The sequence below is a fragment of the Geotrypetes seraphini genome, chromosome 7 (assembly GCF_902459505.1).
Source record: "Geotrypetes seraphini chromosome 7, aGeoSer1.1, whole genome shotgun sequence".
NCBI classification, from domain to species: domain Eukaryota; kingdom Metazoa; phylum Chordata; class Amphibia; order Gymnophiona; family Dermophiidae; genus Geotrypetes; species Geotrypetes seraphini.
This window is the reverse complement of record NC_047090.1, coordinates 153,267,342-153,289,863: the sequence shown is the minus strand read 5'-3', so window position 1 is coordinate 153,289,863 and position 22,522 is coordinate 153,267,342. Positions and strand designations below refer to the sequence as shown.

The window sequence follows — 22,522 nt, the reverse complement described above, 5'->3', positions numbered from 1 at the left end:
GGGGCCTAAGGCCCGTAGATCGATGATGGAGTCCAGAGCAGGAGCGACTCTGCACCCCTCCTGCTCCCAACTTTTTGAAAGGTACGGGGAGGAGGGGAGGGGGGGGGGTGGGCCTGGGCTCAACCCAACTGATGGCAGTGGAGGGGTTGCGATGGCAGTAGGGAGTTGGCATCCCCCCTGCCATATTCATGCGGGGGGGGGGGGGGCAGCATCTGGGAATGTTTTTTTTTTCTGGGACCAGGACCAGTGAGTGACGCACCGATGGCAGGAGGGAGTTGGCATCCCTCCTGTCTTTTTCTTGGGGGGGGGAGGAGGGGCAGCAGGATCATGTTTGTGTGTGTGTGGGAGGCTTTTTATTTTTTTTAATTGGCCAGATATTTTGCGTGTGTAATGCACGCAAAATATCAGTGCCATTTTAAAAAAATGAACAAAAAACAGGCAGACCTGTCGGTAACTGTCGGGTCTGCAGCAGTCAGGTTTTAGGAGAGTAAAACCCGATTCAAAATGGCCAAGCAATTGTTAGTGAATCAATCGCTTGGCTATTTTGCATGGGGTTTTACTAATTTGCATGGGTTGGATCGGATCGGAGATTGATCGGGCAGCAGTTTAGTGAATGGGGTCGGAGAACAATCGCAAAACCAATCGTCGGTACAGGATCGGAAGGTTTAGTGAATTTAGCCCATTGTCTGGGGAGTTTCAGGTAGATGGTCCCCCTTCTGTTATATCCCAGCTCTGAATGCATAGGCAATTAATACTGTTGCTCCAAACCCTCTGTCTTTTTGTTCCACTCCAGCCTCTGTTTGCTGTTCACAGCTTGAAGAATAGACTTCTGTTTGACATTGCTGCACCTTCTATTATGGTGCATTTTTTTTGCAGAGTAAAGTTCTGTTTGACACTGATACCAAGCCCAGCTATCTTTTGTATTCACTGAAAGGCGTACTTAACTTCTTTGTTTCAGGCTTTCAGAGGTCAGCTTGAGAAATAATTTATATAATTCTTAGCTATAATTTTCTTAGATTCAGATATCCTGTATAATTAATCATATCATGCTACAATATAAGCTTCGGCCCATATTCCAGATGCTCGCATTTTACTGTCCTATAGTGTTGGCACCCGATGCCACACAGCTCCACAAGGAGCGAGTCCCCAGGCTGGGATGGTGCCAACAAATCCACCCCTACACCCTGTGGATGACAGTCAGACTCTGGTATTATACAAGACAAACCAACACTCCCAAAGAGAAACTGCCCAAAGTCAGGCCATACTGCAAGGTAGTCCACTAAAAGATACCAGGCAAGTGTTACTCCCTGGCACCTGTCATAAACCCCTGACCGTACCCAGCACCATCAATCAGTTTTCATATTTAACACCTATATCTACCAATTATTACCTGCAAAGGTAACATAACCTGTAATGACCATTTGATAACCTAAAATTAGTAGGATGCACTAGGACTATTCTTCCCTTACACCCTGATTGCGAGCATGGACACTGAACATAAGAACATAAGAAGTTGCCTCCACTGGGTCAGACCAGAGGTCCATCCCACCCAGTGGTCCGCTCCCGCGGTGGCCCACCAGGTCCTTTGACCTGTGAAGTGATTTGACCATTTTTATATCCTACCTCTGCTTCTATCTGTACCCTTCAATCCCTTTATCCTTTAGGACCTATCCAAACCTTCCTTGAACCCCTGTACTGTGGTCTGGCCTATCACAACCTCTGGAAGAGCATTCCATGCGTCTACCACCCTCTGGGTAAAAAAGAACTTCCTAGCATTTGTTCTGAACCTGTCCCCTTTCAATTTCTCCGAGTGACCCCTAGTGCTTGTGGTTCCCCACAGTTTGAAGAATCTGTCCTTGTCCACTTTCTCTATGCCCTTCAGGATTTTGAAGGTTTCTATCATGTCCCCTCTAAGTCTCCTCTTCTCCAGGGAGAACAGCCCCAGCATTTTTAACCTGTCAGCGTATGAAAAATTTTCCATACCTCTTATCAGTTTTGTCGCTCTTCTCTGGACTCCCTCGAGTACTGCCATGTCTTTCTTGAGGTACGGCGACCAGTACTGGACACAGTATTCCAGGTGCGGGCACACCATTGCACGATACAGTGGCATGATGACTTCTTTTGTCCTGGTTGTGATACCCTTTTTGATGATGCCCAGCATTCTGTTTGCTTTCTTTGAGGCTGTCGCACACTGCGACGATGGCTTCAATGTTGCGTCCATCACCCCCAGGTCTTTTTCAAGGTCGCTCACCCCTAGCAATATTCCCCCCATTTTATAGCTGAACATCGGGTTCTTTTTCCCTACATGCATGACCTTGCATTTGTCCACATTGAAACTCATTTGCCATTTTTTTGCCCACTCCTCTAGTCTCGTCAGGTCCCTCTGCAGGTCTTCACAATCCTCCTTGGTTTTGACCCTGCTACAGAGTTTGGTGTCATCAGCAAATTTAATGACCTCACATTTCGTCCCCGTCTCCAGGTCGTTGATAAATATATTGAACAGGAGTGGTCCCAACACCGATCCCTGAGGGACTCCGCTCGTGACCCATTGCCAGTCTGAGTAATGCCCTTTTACTCCAACCCTCTGTTTTCTGCCCGCCAGCCAGTGTCTGATCCATCGGTGTACATCCCCTTGCACCCCGTGATTCCACAGCTTCTTAAGCAGCATTTCGTGAGGTACCTTGTCGAAGGCTTTTTGGAAGTCGAGGTAGATGATGTCTATGGCTTCCCCCTTGTCCATCTGGCTGTTTATTCCCTCAAAGAAGTACAGTAAGTTTGTGAGGCACGACCTACCCTTGCAGAAGCCGTGCTGGCTCGCCTTCAGTTGTCCATTTTTTTCTATGTGCTTGCAGATTGTGTCCTTGACCAGTGCTTCCATCATCTTTCCCGGGACCGAGGTCAAGCTCACCGGCCTGTAGTTTCCCGGATCTCCTCTTGATCCCTTCTTAAAGATGGGCGTGACATTTGCTATTTTCCAGTCCTCTGGGATCTCCCCAGTTTTCAAGGATAGATTACATATTTGGCAAAGTGTTTCCGCTATTTCGTTTCTCAGTTCCTTTATTATCCTTGGGTGGATGCCGTCCGGGCCCGGTGATTTGTCGCTCTTCAGTCTGTCTATCTGTCGGAGGACATCCTCTCAGCTCGCCTCTAATTGGACCAGCTTTTCATCGTGGTCTCCATTTATGATCTCCTCAGGTTCTGGGATATTGGATATGTCCTCTCTCGTGAAGACTGACGAGAAGAACTTGTTTAATCTGTCAGCTATCTCTTTTTCCTCTGTTACCACTCCTTTCCTGTCTCCGTCGTCCAATGGTCCCACTTCCTCCCTGGCTGGTTGCTTCCCCTTCACATACCTGAAGAATGGTTTGAAGTTTCTTGCTTCCCCCGCCAGTCTTTCCTCATACTCTCTTTTTGCTTTCCTAACCTCTCGGTGACATTCTTTCTGGTGCCTTTTTTGTGCTCCTTCTGGTTGTCCCTTGTTGGGTCCTTTATCCATTTTCTGAAAGATGATTTCTTGTCACTTATCACCTTTTTTACTGCATTGTTTATCCATGCCGGGTTTTGAGCTCGATTCTTTTTGCACCCTTTCCTAAATCTCGGGATGTACAGGTCTTGTGCCTCGTGCACCGTGCCCTTGAGTAGGGCCCAGGCTTCCTCTACGGTCTCCATCTTCATTGAGCTGTTGCTGAGCTTTTTTTCCCACCATTTTCCTCATGGCCTCGTAATTTCCTTTTCTGTAGTTGAGTGCTGTCGTTGTGGTTCTTTTCACCTTTTGTGTTCCTATGTTTAGTTTGTACTGTATCATGTTGTGATCGCTGTTTCCTAATGGTGCTAGTACTACCACCTCCTTTGCAGGTCCCCTTAGCCCATTGAGGATTAGGTCCAGAGTGGCATCCCCTCGCGTTGGTTCCGTGACCAGCTGTTCCATGTAACAGTCCCTCGTTGCCTCTAGGAATTTAGTTTCTCTCGTGCAATTGGAGTGTCCAGTGTTCCAGTCTATTCCAGGGTAGTTGAAATCCCCCATAACCACCACACTTCCAATTTTGCATACCTGCCTCAATTCGTCCTCCAGGTCCTGGTCATTTGTTTCTGGCTGTCCTGGTGGGCGATAGTACAGTCCCAATTTGATGTCTGCTCCATTTCTTCTTGTCAGTTTAACCCATATTGATTTCAAACTGTCCGCCCTTACTGTCGTTTCCATCCTGGTTGAAGGAATGGAGTCCTTTATATACAGTGCTACTCCTCCATCCTTCTTGTGTGTCCTGTCCCTCCTATAGAGTTTGTACCCTGGCAGGGCCACATCCCATTTGTTGTCCTCGGACCACCATGTCTCTGTGACTCCTATTATGTCCAAGTCCTCTTTACTGGCTATAACTTCTAGCTCTCCCATTTTTGTCCTTAGGCTCCTGGCATTTGTATATAGGCAAATTAAGTCCCGGTTGGTTACCTTCTCATTTGGTTCTCCTCGTGGTTTGGTGCTCCTGTCGATCCCCTCACGGTCTGCCAGTCCCCGAGCCTCGTTCTGTTCACCTTCCTCCTGTGGTGTGTCTATCCCGTCCTCCGTCCGCTTCTTCGACTTTGGATAGCCCTCTGTTTCCGGCTGTTTCTTCATTTTGCCGCTCTTTAGTTCCTTAAGTTTCTTTGATCCCTGCAAGGCGTCTTTGGGTTTTAGTCCAGAAAATGTCCACACAGTCTCGAGCTCTCTATTGCCATTTCCTGATTCAGTATCCTTGCTTGATACTGTGGTCCGATGTGTCGAGGTCAGATCGACTATCGGCTTTCCCCTTGTTATCAGTTTAAAGCCATGTCTATGCTGGTCTGGATGTTGCGTGCCAGCATCCTCGTCCCAGCCGCGGTCAGGTGCAGTCCGTCTCTCCTGTAGAGCTTGTTTTTCCCCAGGAAGGTTGTCCAGTTCCGTACAAAGTGGAAACCCTCCTCATCGCACCATCTCCTCAGCCGTTTATTGCTTGCAGCTCGATCTGTCTCCTTGCAGCTGCCCTCGGTACTGGCAGGATCTCTGAAAAGGCTATCTTCCTTGTCCTCAGCTTCAGTTTCCTCCCCAGGATCTTAAACTGCTCGGTCAGTGTAGTTCTGTTGAAGTTCCGTCTGCTGACATCATTTGTTCCGACGTGGATTATCACTGCTGTCTCCTCCGTCTCAGCTCCCTCCAGGATCCTCTCGATTCTGTCAGATATGTCCTTTGTCCTCGCCCCTGGGAGACATGTCACTAGGCGGTCTGGTCTGCCTCCTGCTATGTGACTGTCCACCTCTCTCAGGATTGAGTCTCCCACCACGATTGCAGATTTCCCTTTTCTCTGCTTCCTCTTGAGTCTCAGGTCTGTATCGGTGATTTGACCCTCCAGTCCTTCCTCTTCCTGATTGGTTCCTCCGCAAGGTCCTTCTCCCCCGGCTTCTGGTGGTGGGTCCTGTCCTCCATCTGATGGTTCCCTTTCGAACTGCTGGTGATCCCGTGTCTCTACCATCTTGCAGGCCTCCTCGATGAATCTCTCGAGCTCTCTGACCTGCTCATTGATGTGGTTCTCTCTGGTGGTATCGTCAATTGCCTTGATTTCCCATGGTTCCCCTGCGGCACAGAGTCCCTCCAGCTCCTGGACTTTGATCTGCAGTCTCCCGACCTCCTTCTTTAGGCTTGAATAGCCCACCACAAGAGAGAGTAAACACAACCAAACAGGCCATTTTGGAGCAGTGGCATTCCCCTGTCAATGTGAGTGGATCGGCCCACCTTATGCGGAAGGCTGCCTATACACCAGAAATCCTGAAACGAGACTACCCAAACTGAACGGCCTACAGAAAGAAAGAAAACCCACCACCTGCCCCGCGACCACTCTGCAAAGGACCCCGGCTGCTTGGTCTGAAGGACAGAATCAGCCGACCTGAAGATCCAGCACTGGCCCAGTTGTCCTGCCATACCTCACATAGCAACACCAGTTCCGTGATTGAAGCAAACCCCTCAAAAAAACGGAGTTGAGTGAATTACTCCTAGTCACAAAGGATCAGTTGCGAAAACCAAACATGGTCTGCCCAAGTGACACTAGCGAACGCCAGCCCAATTGAAAAATTTCCATTCACACAGGCTGTCAACGCCATAGACTCCACAGGGATTGGACCCCCAGCTCCACAGATCCAGCCAGGATCAGACCCCTCTCAGAAGCAGCATCCCCCCCCCCTCAATGAGCCGCTTCTACAGGCTTCTGAAGGCGGACAGAAAATCATGCAGAGGCACCAGCGATACAAACACCACCAGGTCGTCCTCCTCCGTCCCCTAGAAAACTCTGCATCTGTGACCTGCAAGGAAAAGAAGGAAGAGCAGCAACAAGACCAACAACATTGGGCCACAGCGAAAGAGCCAATTAGGGCAAGCAGGGCTCCAAATCACTCTGATTTTCCTGCTCCTCCCCTGGAAGAACCACTTCCCCAATCCACTCTGACCTGTGCCCCGATCCACTCCAGAATAAAGCCGCGGGAGCAAGCAACCCCGTTGAGCAGCAGGCTCGCTGAGGCCCTCCCAGCCCTAAAAAAACCCACCCTCCCTGATAGCAATAGCTAAGACCCGGGGCATTGTGGGAGCTGACCTAAGCTTGGAAATAAATTAACCAGCAAACCCCAGCCCTCAGTGGAAATCGAACCAGAAAGCATTAGGCCACTCCTTCACAGAAGTGCTTCCACTCAATCCCCTCAATCATGAAAATCAGACGGTCCAGGAACCATTTAATATGGCTGAGGCCTCCCTCTCCCATCCCAAAGAAATGTCCCTATGGCTCCACCATGCAAAATGAGGGGCGGGGCCACTCTAGTAGGGTTACCAGACATCTGGATTTACCCGGACATGTCCGGGCATCTGGACGTATTTTCAAAACCTGGCACTTTGTCTTGGTTTTGTAAAGCTTCCAGCTCGGGACCGCGTTGGGAGGTCATCTGTGTATGCGCAGATGCAACGCAATGACATCACATGCATTCACGTGACATCATTGCGTCACACCTACGCATGTGCAGATGCCTTCCTGATGCGGCTCAGAGTACGAGAACAGGTGGAGGGCTGAGGCTGGGGTGGAACAGAGTAGAACTTGAGCAGGGCTGGGCGGAACTGAGCGGTCCTGGGGGTCGGGGCCAAGGGGCTGGATTTTATAATAGTAAAATCTGTTAACCCTACTCTATAACCAGTCAGCTTGAGTCCCCCAGAGTAGATGGGAAGGAGGAGCCAACCCTACCTCAGAAGTGAGCCCTCAGCAGAACTGAAGTGCCTTCCAAAGAAACCTCCTCACCAACCTGTGCTGAGGCTCCGATGGAGGATTCCTCGCAGACCATGTGCTACCCAGGAAGCTGATCAGGTCAGCTACGGTCCAGTCACCTTCGAGGAACAGGGAAAGATCCTGTACCTCAGAGGCAGGCATCTTTATACCCCCATTCATAATTCCCTGTTCCTTTTTTGCTGCTCAATTAGTTTTAGACTTACAGGCAGGAAGCCGAGCTCCATATGGCTTCCCATCCAAGTAGCTCACCCCATTCTTACCTTGGGCTGACCCACTGTCCCCTCACCTAGCCTCTCCCTCCTAAAAAAGGTCTCGAAGGGCCAACCAACTTGGGCCATCCAGCCCATTGTCAATGGCACCCATCAAGACCAGCTCTTGGGCTTTGTAATGCTGATTCAGTATTATTAAAGTAGGTTATTAGGGCTGATTTTTCTCCCGGTTGGTAACACAGATTCCTTATATCTATAACAGGAAATGTTCACTTCCACGTCTTCTTTTTTTTAATCTTTATTCATTTTCAAATCTTACAAGTGTACAATATTTAGTCAGAGAATTCTTACTAATAACTTGATATTCTTATATATTATTATCAAAAGCATAAAAAAAGAAACCCTCCCTCACCATCCCTTCCATTAGGAATCAACCAATTAAAACATATATCATACATCCACGTCTTCTATCAAAAAGAGAAGTGTGATAAGTAACAAACAAAGAAAAAAAGAGAAACTCTAAAGGGGGAAGCATATACAAGAAGCAATCCCCACGAAAGTGTTGAGTCACCAGAAAGTCACTCCAGCCTCAATAGCTCTGTGGGGCGAGTCTCCTATTGGAGGCGGGGCAGGCACCACGTGAGCAGTTGTGCGGGGATAGGCCACCGGCTTTCCATATTATTATATGTCTATGGCCTTTTGCATTGTTTTGCTAAGCTAAGTCATCTCCAGTACACTCTAAGAAAAAAAAGTAGGTAAGTAAACAAGGAAGCAAGAGCGTGTGATCAGAGCAGCTGAAAGGCAAACCAGGATCACACCCCCCTCCCCCTCCAACTTGCAGCTTCCCTCTGCGGTCGCTCAGCCCCCCCTGACGCGATCACAGCACCTGCCCGGCGAAAGGCGTCTACCAAAGCCTGCACTTCCTGAGAAAGGGGAAGAGCCTTAACGGGGTCAGAGCCAGGAAGCCGCTCGCATCGCCCCGGCAGGAGGGCTCTCCCCGTCTTCTGTATGCGCTCGGTGGGTACAGAGGCTCAGCGATCGGCTGATCTGGGCTTCGGATTTCTTTTCTTATCCGCAAGTTTTAGGGAACGGGTTTGTTAGCTAAGAAGCTCTGTGGCTTAGTTTGGCATTCGTGAAAGAAATAAGCCGGTTTAGTACACTCTAGTCTTTGGAAAGATTTGTAATAATAATAGTGCAAGATTTAGATGTTTGGAGATGCTGCGTATATGGGTAATCTGATCTACCTATATACAGTATATATACTGTAGAATGGGCTTTTTTTGTTATTAGTAAGATATGCTAAAAAGCACGAAATCGTTCGTAAAGCTCTATGTCTACTAGTTCTTGTTCTGTAACTTAATAAAATCGACAGCAAACCTTTGGTGATTTCACAAGGGTTAGTGAGAAAACCTTAGTGTTTTGCTGAAAATTTCCGGGGATCTTTTTGGCCAGTTTGTGGGTAAATGGGTCACCCCCAAACACCATTGCGGTGAGTTTTTAAGCCAAAAGAAAAGGCAAGTGTGATGTCCAAACCAATAGTACCAATTTTAGTTGACAAACCTTGCCTTTTCTTTTGGTCTTATTTCTTCATCAAGGCAAGTCGCTTTAGATCCGCGGAGCCCGCGTTGTACCCAGACCCCGATCCCCTTTCCTGATGTTATATCCTCTCCCCTTCCTCTCTTTTTAATTTGTTTTTTTTAATGATGTAATTATTAACTTTCCCTTCCCCCTCAAGCCCATGTTCGTATTTGTAATTTGTCCATTTAATGTTCACATTTCCCCTCCCCCTCTAATAATTTATTTTAACCTTTCATTTTTAACATTGTAAACCGGCCAGGTGCTCGGTGATGGTTGGTATATTAAAATTAATAAACTTGAACTTGACCCCGGACACTTGTTTCTGAAGATATACTGTATGAGGTAACGCCGACGATTGGAGAAACTCCCTTAAAACGTTTATAAGACCGTTTGCCCACAAGGGGTAACAGTATACTGAGACAAACAATATGTCAACAAGCATTTTGCACATGTAGTATATGCAATTTTAAACGGGCAAATAAGTTGTGACATGTCTGTGTCTGATGCGGTGGTTTTTTTTTAATGTAGCTTGCAGTTCTTCGGTACCCAGAAGGAGCTGCTTATTCCTTATACCTACAACTCCCAAGGATGGTGAATGTGCTGTTCAGTTTTTGACACTGTGAAATCAGGATTAGAGAATGACACGGTGACAAAATTAATCACCGTTCAACCGCGGGAAACCATCTTCATGTCATTCTTTAAGGAGAGAGGAAAGAATCAGAGTATAATTGGGCACAACCACTGACCCGCAAGCTTTGCTTTGAAGAATGCTGGTGTAGAAGAACCGAGGTTGAAACAGACACTAGAAAATGACAGTCTCTGGCATCCAGATATTGTGATGTCATAATGCCTCATTCCACCAATGCCTAAAAGCCAAACTCATCAGTAATGTCACAATGGCTTGTTTGTCTTATACTTGGCTCCCATAAGAATCAGAATATGAATGGCCACAACCACTGACCCGCAAGCTTTGCTTTGAAGAATGCTGGTGTAGAAGGACCTAGGTTGAAATAGACACTAGAAAATGACATGGGATTATTTCCTGCGGTTATCCGCGGGGACGGGAACGGTAATGAATTTTGTCACCGTGTCATTCTCTAATCAGGATGTTAAAAATCATGGCTTTGCATTATTAGTCTATGGCCCCCAAGGCCAGAACCCAGTTCTGTTGTGACCTAACAAACACAGCCGGGACTTTATCTGTTTTCTCTCTGTGTCTGATGAAAAGAGGGGAGGGTCAATTTTTACGCGGGCATTTCCTGAACTGTTGTGTTTCTGTGTTGCAGCTGCTGGAACTGCCTCGCATAGAAATGTCCTTATTCATTTTGTGTTTGTAGGTTTTCTTCTCCCCCCACCTCCCTCCAATGGCAAATCTAGTTCTATTCTGTTAATTTTTGAAGTTTTTGCCCTCTGACATTTTTTCAATCCTTTATGGGTAATTAATTTCCTTTTAACATCTTAACCCAGTCTTGAAAAAATAAAAATTAAGCCTGTGTCCCTCCTTAAAATCGAACAGGCACCAGGGGTATTAAGATGATGCCTTAGATGAACTTTCAATCTTGTGGCCTTAAGCCTCCCCCTGATTTTCATTATGCAAATATTGCCCATTCTAGAGCAATCCTGTAAATGTATAAACAGACATCAAAATATTAAGCTTTTTTTCTGCATGTACATACATAATCGGAGCAATGTCCGAAAACCAGGTATCTAGGTAAACAGCTGGCTGAAAATTACTCACCCTCCCAATGGGTAAATGTACACCCCATGATTCTTTGAATTGTCTGGCGGTCAGGATCTGTTGTTTTTCACTTCCACTGCAGCTGCTGCCCCAAGAAATCCCCTAGTTTGCTTAATGGCTGAACCTGCCCCTGACTAGCACTGTTTACAGGCTAGATAGAACAATCCTGGAGTTGGTGAACTTACTTAATCTGGTGTGGGTAGGATCCCTATTTCTGAGAGAATTCAGTTGAATGTTAAAGTTGCAGTACATATTGAATGACTCAGTCTGCCCTTTCCTGTTATAATCACATGGAGGATGAGATTTCTTTATTTTTATTACTTGGAGGATGAGATTTTTTTTTTAATTGCATTTTTAGTTCAACAAATCAAAATCATAGAGAATAGAACATACTGTATAAACTTCCATAGAAAAGGTTATCCTTTTGCCCATCTGTACCTTGAAGAGACTGAGCAGGCGTCGTGCTGCCTCTCTTGAAGAGATTTGGGGAGGGGGGAGTATAGCTACAGAAAAACATGCCTGTTCTTTCCTTCAGTAGGAATGAACTTTCCCCAGGTTTCCAACAAAAACGTCTCGGGAGCGCACACTACAAACAGAAGGGTACGCAAAAGGCAAGCTCAAATGAATGCCTCTGTTTCAAGGTCATGAATAGACTTGCACTGTAACTTTCCTAATCAGTAAAAATCACCTGACTTCTTAACAAAAGAGCCGCAGTTAGCTATAGTATGTCTTGTACGTTAAATTTCTATTTCTGGTATTTGGTTGACTCGGTGTGCAATAGTCATTGTTTCGGAGTGCTTTTTAAGACTTTTTTTTTTTTTCTTTTCCAGTCAGGAAGATCAGAAAATCAGCAATGAAAGCCAGTGCTTTTATGTAGTGTTAACAAGTATCTGGACTCCTGATGCACATGGGCTCAGTCAGCAGTGTTACCAAGTTTGCTGCTCGAAACATAATGAAGAAGCTGGTTGGGTTTCTGCTGCATTGAGGCTTGCTGTCCTTGCTTGATTATAGGGATGAGGCGTTGTGTGTCACTAGGTCTCTAGTGCAACAGTACAGAAATGCAGGATCACTATTTGTTGAAAGGCCCTGCTTTAACCTGTGCCTATCCCTGTGCTTACACTGAAGCAGTCAGTGATAAGGCTGTCGATAGCTATGACCACGCCAGAGATGGGAACAACTTTGAAGAGCAACATTCTGAAGCGCCTGTGACATGTGACAAACTTCCAAGTGGCATCCACGACGTTGCCGACGATGTGAGGAATTGTGCTGTTGGTGCTGGAAGATTGCCTGAGAATCCCTATACCAGTGAAACTGAACATAATTCTTGGGGAGATTTTGAAGGTTTCACTGAATCTCTGGCAAACTCTGAGAGCTTGAACAGTGCGCTTGGCGTGCAGGCAATAAAAAATCTCCAAAACGTTGCACGTTTTAGTGAAACACATTGCACTACCTCCAATGGACCTAATGTTCCTGAGCCTGCTGAACACGAAAAAAATATCGCTGCTACTGTTTCAAGAGCTGAGGTATGTGTGTGTTTTTAAAATAACATCTTATTGCAATTCTCTTAATTACATTTACTGTTGATGCAGTTGGACTGACCTGGTGACTCAGATGGCAAGTGTTTTTATGTGCTTCCATGTAGAAGGTTCCTGGTTTTGATTCCTGGGTTGGGGCTTTAGCTTCCAAGGTCAGCAAAGGCTGGGTCTGTTTGTAAAGGCAGCATTTATAGTCTCAGAGGGTGGGAGAATTATGGCCCTTGCGTGAAGTAATGTCTAAACAGCTAACTCTGTGCCCTCTGTTAAAATACTTTTTATTGTGTTTTGTATTGACATTGTAAGTAGCATACTGTACTATATCATAACATGAACTGTTGTTGGACTACTTTTTCTGTTTATATTTTCTATTGCCTATGTCCAAATTGATCTTGTTATACACCATCTTTGGCAAATTTCTTCAAAAAGGTACTGAATCCCATTAAATTACAGGGCCACGGTTGGCTTCCACAGGAAGGAAAGCCACAGTTTATACCCGAATATAAGTCGAGACCCCTATTTTTTCCCCCTAAAAAGGAGGGAAAATGGTTGACTCAAATATAAGACAGGGGCTTCATATTCAAGTGCCCTACCCTGCCAGGCTCTGCACCCAGACCCCTTCCCTCCCTGCCAGGCTCTGCACCCTATACCATCTCCCTCCCGATGCCTTGTAGGCCTCCACCGGGCCTGCTGCGGGACCTGGTGGTACAGGATATGAGGGTTCCCCCGTCTTTCGTCCCAGCTGAATCCAACACCCCCCCTGTGCACCCCCCTCCCCAACTCCTCAACAGCCTCATGGTGGGCGGGACAGGAAGAATCCCTTCTGCCTCCTGTGCCTGCTGAAATTGACATCCACACCTCCCCCATTTACCTTTCGGGTCCCTGGTAGCCAGCTGGTGCACAGAGCAGGAGTGATCTTCCTGCTCTCTCGCTCCTTTCGAGGCCGCTGGCTGATTGGCTGCTGCGAGTTCTTGCGAGTCAGCTGGGTCTTGTGGCAGGCTCTGTGGAGGCCTGCAATAGGTCCAGGAGGGCGATGGCCCAAATACAAGCCGAGCCTGCTATTTTTTGGTCCCAAAATCTTGGCTTATATTCGAGTACAGAGAAAGTACCTGCATATAATAAACGTAAACCACTTTGGTTGTACCATGGAAAGGCGGCATATCAGACCCATGACACTTTATAAAGGATAAAAATGTCCAGGGAGGGTGAATGAAAGCCCCTGGTTTTGGCTAAGCTGGAAGAAATGAGAGCAGAAAAGAACCGCCAGTATAAGAAATAAATTCAAAATAACAGAATTGCATTTAAGCTCAAGATTCAAAAGAGAAATTTCTTTAAAAATGTTTATTCAGTTACAAATATGATGGTAATTCTCAGTTTAATTTCAGAACCTGTGAATATTTACATACCCCGTACAAAAGACCAAAAGACTGATCTAACCGTCGGGGGTTAGGTTTTCAGTATGAAAATAGGCAAAACAAAGAAGCAAATCTATAATACTTCCAGGTATTTCCACAATTAAAAAAGTGACACGCCAAGTAAAAATAGGAAGCAAATAAAAAGAAGTTTCTTATTTAACCCCCCCCTTTTATGAAGCCACGTTAGGCTTTTATCATCACTGGCTGCGGCGGTATTAGCTCTGATGCTCATAGGAATTCTAGGAACATTTGGAGCTAATACCGCCGCGGCCATCGATTGAAAGAAAGACAGAAAAAAAGCCTAACTTGGCTTCATAAAGGGGGGGGGGTGTTAATTAGAAGGTGGTTATCCCACAGTACAAAGAAGAACTGGATTCCTCTAGACTGGCTAAGGGCAGGTGGTATGTGCTGATCACCAGGAATTGCTCAGGCTACTCGGATTCAAAAAAAGAAATAAGGCAGTTATCTAGAGCAGTGGTTCCCAACCCTGTCCTGGAGGACCACCAGGCCAATCGGGTTTTCAGGATAGCCCTAATGAAAATGCATGGAGCAGATTTGCGTGCCTGTCACTTCCATTATATGCAAATCTTTCTCATGCATATTTATTAGGGCTAGCTTGAAAACCCGATTGGCCTGGTGGTCCTCCAGGACAGGGTTGGGAACCACTGATAGCAGGCAGCCTAGGTAAGTATGAAATTCCTTTCCCAAACAGACAAGCCCAAAGCTTAAGCAGCAAGGAAGCACAGGCACATGCTGTAGTCCTACCACATTGATGCCCACTCTATATGTCTATCCACCCTCATTTCAAATACTCCCTCCTACCAATCCTTCAGGAAATCAATTAAAACCTATCTCTTTGATAAATTTCTCTGACCTCCTTCCTGCCTTGTTGTATCACTGAATTACTTGTGGTATCTCTGACATATTCTCAACTTTACCTAACCACTCTCGACTTCCAATGTAATTGAAATGTTTTACTAATGTACCTGACAATATTTACTGTAACATCACTGTATATGTACAGTCTCTTCCTCTGTAAACCGCTCTGAACTGCTTGTGGTATTGCGATATACAAATAAAGTTATTATTATTATTATTTAATAGGATGTGCGTCGGAGCGGGAAAGGGCGGAGCAGGCCTTCAGCACATGCCTTTGCTGAGGCTCTGTTTTTCCTTGCTGTTTAGCTGCCAGCTTATCTGCTTGTTTCCGCTGTTGCTTACCAACTAGCGGTGAAACGTGGCGAGGGGGGGGGTGTAGAGGGATTGCTGATCCACAAGTGAGGAGGAATGTTGGTGCAAGAAGATGGTGGACTACCGGTGGATGAAAGGGGAGTAGTGTGATGCTGGGTTTCAGGGGTGGGGGGACCCGCAAGATTACAGGTTTGCCTAGGGCACCTGAAGTTCTTGCATTGATAGGATACCCTTCTTTCAAAGGATGTCTATTTTGATGATTTTGCTTTATAATGTCACCATCTTGGCCAGAGTAAGCCAGACTGCATGTGGGAAAGTGTGCACATTATAGTTAAGAAAAATGTAGCTCTCTGCTCAAGATATATTTTCAAAAACAAGATCTTTATAGATTTGGAAGGTGATAGTAACAGAGAAGTGTGAGATTTGATGCCTGTAAAAAAAAAACAACCAACCAACCTGGCATTGGACTGAGGGCACTGGCAGTCCTTACGTGGTAATGTTTGCCTCTCAAATGTACAGGTGCCAGCATGGTTGCTGGTCCTACGTATATTCAGCGATACTAGGAAAACAAATCATGTATGTACTAGTGTTTAAGCCCGTTACATTAATGGGTGCTAGTAAAGCCTCCTTCCCTCACATGTCCCCAAATTTTCAGCCCCAGCTCCAAACCCAGAGCATTTAAAGGCCCGCGGCTTCCCCCTTCTCACAGCGAGGCGAGAAGCAAAGGGGGCCGCGCACCGTACCTGCGTTCAGCGGGCTGACGAAGGCTTCCAGCCATGGGGCGCTTTCTTGCGTTCAGCGACCCGCCTTCAGGCCCACGCCGAGAGCCATGGCCAGCTCGTACCCGGGCTCTAAGGCACAAAGTCAGCTCCCCCCCCCCCGGGTCCGTTGCGGGAAGATTAGAGACGCTCCTCCAGCAACACCTGGCAGGCAGGACTGAGAGCTGCCTCCGCCGCTGCTGAATACAGCCACGGAGGGCAATCGGGGCGGCCAGGATGCATGCAGGGAGAGAGCTTGCCTGCGCTTCTCCAGCGGTTGGTGAGTGAGGGCAGGAGGAGGGGAGTGGCCAGAGTGTTCCCTGCTGCTGCGTTCTAAAATAGAATCCGGCCACGGATCAGAAAACACGGCGGCAGGGAACACGAAACCCTAAGTGCGCATGCGTGCTTAGGGTTTTATTATATAGGATTCAGCAGCATTAAGTGCCAGTTTTAGTGCTGACTGCTGCCACCTAATATCATGCTCTCAACTCGGGCCAGCTTTTAAAAGATCTCTGGGCGAATATTAGCCCTTTTAGATGCTCTGCAAGAAAATATCCTTAGAGGATTGCCTAGCTGCTAGGGTCCCAGATCCTTTTGCTAGCAGTTTCTAGCGCAGGGAGCCGCGCTGAATGGCCCACGCTGCTCCCGATGCTCATAGAGTTCCTGTGAGCATCGGGAGCAACGCGGGCCGTTCAGCGCGGTTCTCTGCACTAGAAACTGCTAGCGCAGTTTTGTAGAAGGGGGTTAATGTGTGCATTCGCTGACTTTTCTTAAAATTCCTATAAAACTCCCCCAATGAGCCTGTTTAAAACTTATCTAAAGGGAAATTTTGAAGATTCCTGTGGCTGTCTTTTGCATATTAATAAAATGTTTTTCCTTCAAATCAATACGAAAACCAAAGAAACCAGAAAGGAAAACTCAAGAATTGTTATATATGTATCAATTTTATTTTTGATAATTTGTACTCATTATGCATCTTGTGCTTATGGTTTTTTGTTGTACTAAACCCAATAAAACACTTTTGAACTGTAAAAGAAAAAAATATTTCTTCCTTACCTTAAAAAAGATAAAAATAAAAAATTCAAGGGTGGGGTGGAGGGGAGCAGTAATAACACAAAGAAGGTAACTTCTCTTTGGATAGTCCAGGAATCTATTGTAGCAATATAGCAAAAAGAATCGAGCAAAAGACCCGGTGTGGATAAGCAATGCAGTGAAGGAAGCGATACGGGACAAGAAACAATCATTCCAGAAGTGGAAAAAGGACAAAACCGAGGAAAACTGGAAAGAGCACAGGGAACATCAGAAAGAATGCCACCAAGTGGTCAGGAAAGCAAAAAGAGAATACGAAAAGAGACTGGCCAAGGAAGCAAGAAATTTCAAATTCTTCTTCAGATATATTAAAGGGAAGCAGCTGGCGAGGGAGGAAGTCGGACCGTTGGATGATGGAGACATAAAAGGAGCGATAAGAGGGGAAGAGGAGGTGGCTGACAGATTAAACATGTTCTTCTCGTCATCTTCACAAGCGAGGACACATCCAATATACCGGAATCCGAAGAAATCTTTAACGGAGACCCAGAAGAAAAACTATTGACATTAGAGATAAGCCTCCAAAATGTCCTCCGACAGATAGACAGATTGAAAACTGACAAATCCCCGCGCCCGGACGGGATCCACCCAAGGGTATTAAAGGATCTGAAAACCAAAATAGCGGAGATACTCCAAAAAGTTTGCAACCTGTCCTTGAGAACAGGGGTGATCCCGGAGGATTGGAAAATAGCAAATGTCACACCTATCTTCAAAAAGGGATCGAGAGGTGATCCAGGAAACTACAGACGGGTGAGTTTGACTTCAGTGCCGGGCAAGATGGTAGAAGCACTGATAAAAGACAGTATCTGTGAGCATATAGAAAGGAATAGGCTAATGAAAACGAGCCAACATGGCTTCTGCAAAGGAAGATCATGCCAAACGAACTTACTACATTTCTTTGAAGGGATAAACAGTCAGATGGACAAAGGGGACCCCATAGACATCATATATCTCGACTTCCAAAAAGCCTTTGACAAGGTACCTTATGAGTGGCTACTTAGGAAACTGTGGAACCACAGGGTGGAAGGGGACGTACATAGAAGGGTTAAACACTGGTTGGCAGACAGAAAGCAGAAGGTTGCAGTGAAGGGCCACTACTCAGGCTGGAGAAGGGTAACAAGCGGTGTCCCACAGGGGTCTGTACTCGGGCCGCTGCTGTTCAATGTATTTATTAATGACCTGGAAGCAGGGACAAAGTGCGAAGTTATAAAGTTTGCAGATGACACTAAACTCTGTAGCAGAGTTAAAACTATAGGGGAATGTGAAGAACTTCAAAGAGACCTGACAACATTGGAGGAGTGGGCGAATAAATGGCAGATGAACTTCAATATAGAGAAATGCAAGGTCATGCATATAGGGAAAAAGAACCTGATGTTCAGCTACAAAATGGAGGGGGGGGGGATGGTACTGGGGGAAAGTAATCTTGAAAAAGACTCGGGAGTGTTGGTGGATACAACAATGAAACCAACGGCGCAATGCGTGGCGGCCTCAAAGAAAGCAAACAGAGTGTTTGGTATTATCAAGAAGGGTATTACAACAAGAACGAGGGAAGTCATCCGCTGTATCGGGCGATGGTGTGCCCGCACCTGGAGTACTGGGTCCAATATTGGTCACCGTACCTTAAGAAGGATATGGCGATTCTTGAGAGGGTCCAGAGGAGAGCGACACGAATGATTAAGGGTATGGAGAGCCTTTCATACGCTGAAAGGTTAGAGAAACTGGGGCTCTTCACCCTGGAAAAGCGGAGACTCAGAGGTGACATGATAGAGACTTACAAGATTATGAAAGGCATAGAGAGGGTGGAGAGGGACAGGTTCTTCAGCGTACTAGGAACTACAAAAACAAGAGGGCACTCGTAGAAATTGAAAGGGGTCAGGTTTAGAACCAATGCTAGAAAATTCTTCTTTACTCAGAGGGTGGTGGATACCTGGAATGCGCTTCTGGAAGATGTAATAGGACAGACTACATTAAGGGGTTTCAAAGAGGGACTAGATAAATTCCTGAAGGATAAGGGGATTGAAGGCTACAGATAAAGGAGGACACAGGAGCAAAAAGGGGCATAGATAAAAGGGAAAGAAGGATTTTTCAGGATATAAGGTAGTAGGAATCAACGGGCTAGACAAAAGATCACTCTACAGGTCATGGACCTGATGGGCCGCCACGGGAGCGAACCACTGGGCTCAATGGACCCTTGGTCTGACCCAGCGGAGGCAAATTCTTATGTTCTTAGAGACTTAAGTGAATTTGAGATTGTCAGATCCATTTTGTTATCGTTGTGAAATTTATATTTAAATAATTGTACAAGAATACAGCGATTATATTAAATTCAATAAATCTAATCCAATCGGGACTGTCAAAGAGATCCGATGACAAGGTGAACGGGGCCATAATGCTTGGGCCCACATGTTTGCCCAAAACTGGGATACTATCCTGAAAGGACGTTCATTTCTTACCACTAATTTGGTTCACTCAAAAAAAAAAAAAAAAAAAAGGCAGAAAGCATGCAAAAGACAACTTAATGCATTTTAATAGCACAGATACAGTTGAGTTCTGCACATTATTTTACAAATGTTTATGTTTATTTAAGATTTAATAGACCGCTCCTGCATTTTACTAATCCAAGCGGTTTACAATGTATCAAACGAAAATGAAATTAAGTACTTGAGAAAAACTACCCTCTCTGTTCCGAAGGCTCACAATCTGGCTAAAGTACCTGATTAAAATAAAAATATGTAATACATTTCTAAGATTAAAAATCAATGAAACAGAAAATAGAAATAATGAAAGAAGATAAAAAATTAAAAATAAAATAAAACAACTTTGAGAGAAAAGTCTCTTGAGGCGGCTTGATAGTAAGTGCAGTCTGCAGAACCAGGTCAACTGGCAACCACCAAAGAAACAGAACCAGGAACCACGCCAATGAAGACCGCCATGTCACCAGTCACCGGACAGACAAGGCTAGGCGCTGCCGACAGCAGACCCCTGAAGTGAAGTCCAGTTTCCCTTCGATGTGTCCAACAACGCAGCTGCAGGAGTTCAGGTCTGCCAAGGAGATGGGGAGAGAGGGCAGGTTACAGGAGATCCTCCAAAGCTGGCATCAATCTACCGCTGGTGACCATGTTGGGGCCGTGCTGCATCATGCCGATGGCTTCCCCCTTCTTCTGTTCGACAAAAGCCTGGACAGGAAAAGCTGTATTGAACCAGCTGACAGAATCCCCAGGAAGAGCAGCAGTTAGGAGAGATGAAAAAAAACACAGTTCCCCCAGAACCAGGTGTGCTTTTTCTCAAGTGACACGGCACCAGTGGACAGCCCCAGAATGATCCCTCTATGCTGCTGTGTTGAACCAGCTAATCAAATGCATGAAACAAATGTAAAATGAAAAATTCATTCTTACTATCCTATGTCTGTTTCACCATAATCATCAGGTCTTATTTTGTTTTCACCAGATCTTTTGTAAAGCAAGACAGAAATCACAGAAAAAAAAAATTTCTGGAAATGTCTCGGGAGGCAAATCTCTCTGGTTGAAGAATTTCCCAGTTACTTTCTATGTAAACACATGCTAAATACCGATAATGCCTGGTTTTTCCATTTGAGCTCTTTCAGTAGCATTTATTTTTGGATTCTAAGAAAATAAGTGGCGATCAGGTTCATCAACCCAGACTTCTTTACCAACTGGGAGAATGCGGGGGGGGGGAGGGGATGAAGCATGACTAGGTAGCTACTTGGTTCTAGATAGCTATTTCCAGCGAAGGTGATGAAAGGTGGGCTAGAAATGGCTGTGCAGTAGGCCACTGTTCTTCAATTGCCGGTCCGCAAAAAAATCTTGCCAGTCCGCGAAGGATTTGAGTCCCCGCCGCAACAAAACTTGCAACTTCCTGTTGCCGTCGCTGTGCCGGGACTCCTGCCTTTGCCGGGACTCCTGCCACGTATGATTCCTGCCTTTGTCTCCGCACCGCCAAACTAGCAGTGGCAGCTCTTTGTGCTTTTAGCTTCGGCACAGAGCTGCCCCTAAGCAGTAATTTAGCCGTGGTTTCATGAGGCAGCCTCGGGGCCTTTGCTCGGCCAGCCCACATCGCATCATAGAAGTGGGCAGGCCGAGCAAAGGCCTCGAGGCTGCCTCTTGAAACCACGGCTAAACTACTGCTTAGGGGCAGCTCTGTGCCGAAGTTAAAGGCACACAGAGCTGCCGCTAGCCTAAAGACTCTTGGGCCACTGAAGGAGGGCAAAGATCAGCTGTCCTGGAGTCTCCCTTCCTCTCACCTTTGCAAGTCCCTTTTTTCCACTTTTTTTTTTTCTTCAAACGGCGACGGGCCCCGGCATCGACGTCAAGTAAGTTCCACTGTTCCTTGCAAGCGGTTCTGCTCGGCAAAAGCTTCCCCTCTGACATGAGCCACCCTCGGGGGAAAGAAAGTGACCCGCAAAGGTGAGGGGAACGGGGGAGCAGATGATGGAAGTGGGAGGGGGGAGAGAGAAAGGGACAGATGATGGAAGAAGGCAGAGAGAGCAGAAGGCAGATGGATGTCAGTTGAGAGGGGAGAGCAGATGCTGAATGGAAGTGGGGAAAGAACACATACTGGATGGAAGGAGGAGATAAATAAAGGGGGATTCTTCTTTACCTAAAAACTACCGTCCTATTGCTAACCTACCCTTAATCTCTAAACTTACGGAAAAAATCATCCATTCCCAACTTTCAGAATTCATTGAAAAAAACCACGCTTTACATCCATGTCAAACCGGCTTTCGTTCCTCACATTCAACAGAATTATCTCTACTAGGCCTTATCTCAACTATCCACTACTACCATGATCACCAAAAATGTTTTTCTTATTTCCCTTGACCTGTCTGCAGCCTTTGACACTATTGACCACTTTCTTCTTATTAACAGACTCAAAGACTGCGGTATTACAGGTTCAGCTCTTTCATGGTTTATATCTTACTTTCACGAACGTAACTCTAAAGTCCATGTAAAAAATGAAACTTCTTCAACCATATCTCAAACTTACGGAGTCCCACAAGGTTCAATTCTATCCCCCTTATTATTTAATATTTTTCTGTCACCTTTTCTTACATTAGCACAATCTATTGGATTCACTATCTTTGCGTATGCAGACGATATACAACTTCTCCACCCAGTCAATACTTCAAACATTTCAGACATAAATGATATAAACAATAAATTGGACATCATAAATGATTGGCTATACTCAAATAAACTCTCCCTCAATATTGATAAATCCCGTGGGCTCCTACTTCCAATCAAAACATCCGAATCCTTATTGGGAAAAATTTCCATTAAATCAATCCCAATACAAATGGAAACTAAAATAAAACTCTTAGGTATTATCATTGACAGGGATCTCACTTTCCATGACCACATTAGTTCGGTCGTAAAAATTTGCTTCTTCAAACTCCGTATCATTCGGTCATTAATCTCCATCCTAGATACCGACTCAATCAACATTCTGATTCATTCCTTAGTTATTTCCCACTTAGATTACTGCAATTCTCTCTTCAACGGCCTCCCCCAAAAAGAAATCCGACGTCTACAACTGATTCAAAATACTGCAATAAAACTTATTTACAAATTAGGCAAATTCGAACATGTCACCCCTCTTCTAAAAGAGGCTCATTGGCTCCCTATCACTCACCGTATCACCTACAAAATCATTTTACTCTCCTTCAAAATAAAACTCTCTCACCAACCCTCATTTCTTGATAAACTTCTCATTCCACAATGTTCCCC

General features: G+C 45.7%; 1 protein-coding gene across 2 annotated transcripts in view; it reads left to right on the top strand.

Annotated features, from left to right (window-relative positions):
- Nucleotides 1-8,102: 8,102 nt before the first annotated feature.
- CLBA1 (clathrin binding box of aftiphilin containing 1) overlaps nucleotides 8,103-22,522 on the top strand; it is a 36,842-nt gene continuing 22,422 nt past the window's right edge. The window contains exons 1-2 of one of the 2 annotated variants that reach the window (XM_033950981.1): nucleotides 8,103-8,235; nucleotides 11,627-12,319. In XM_033950981.1, the coding sequence (XP_033806872.1) occupies nucleotides 11,855-12,319 (465 nt within the window). In that variant the 5' untranslated portion in view covers nucleotides 8,103-8,235; nucleotides 11,627-11,854. Of the gene's footprint in view, nucleotides 8,236-8,322; nucleotides 8,498-11,626; nucleotides 12,320-22,522 lie in introns of those variants that run through there. The other variant, XM_033950980.1, reaches the window with a different exon arrangement.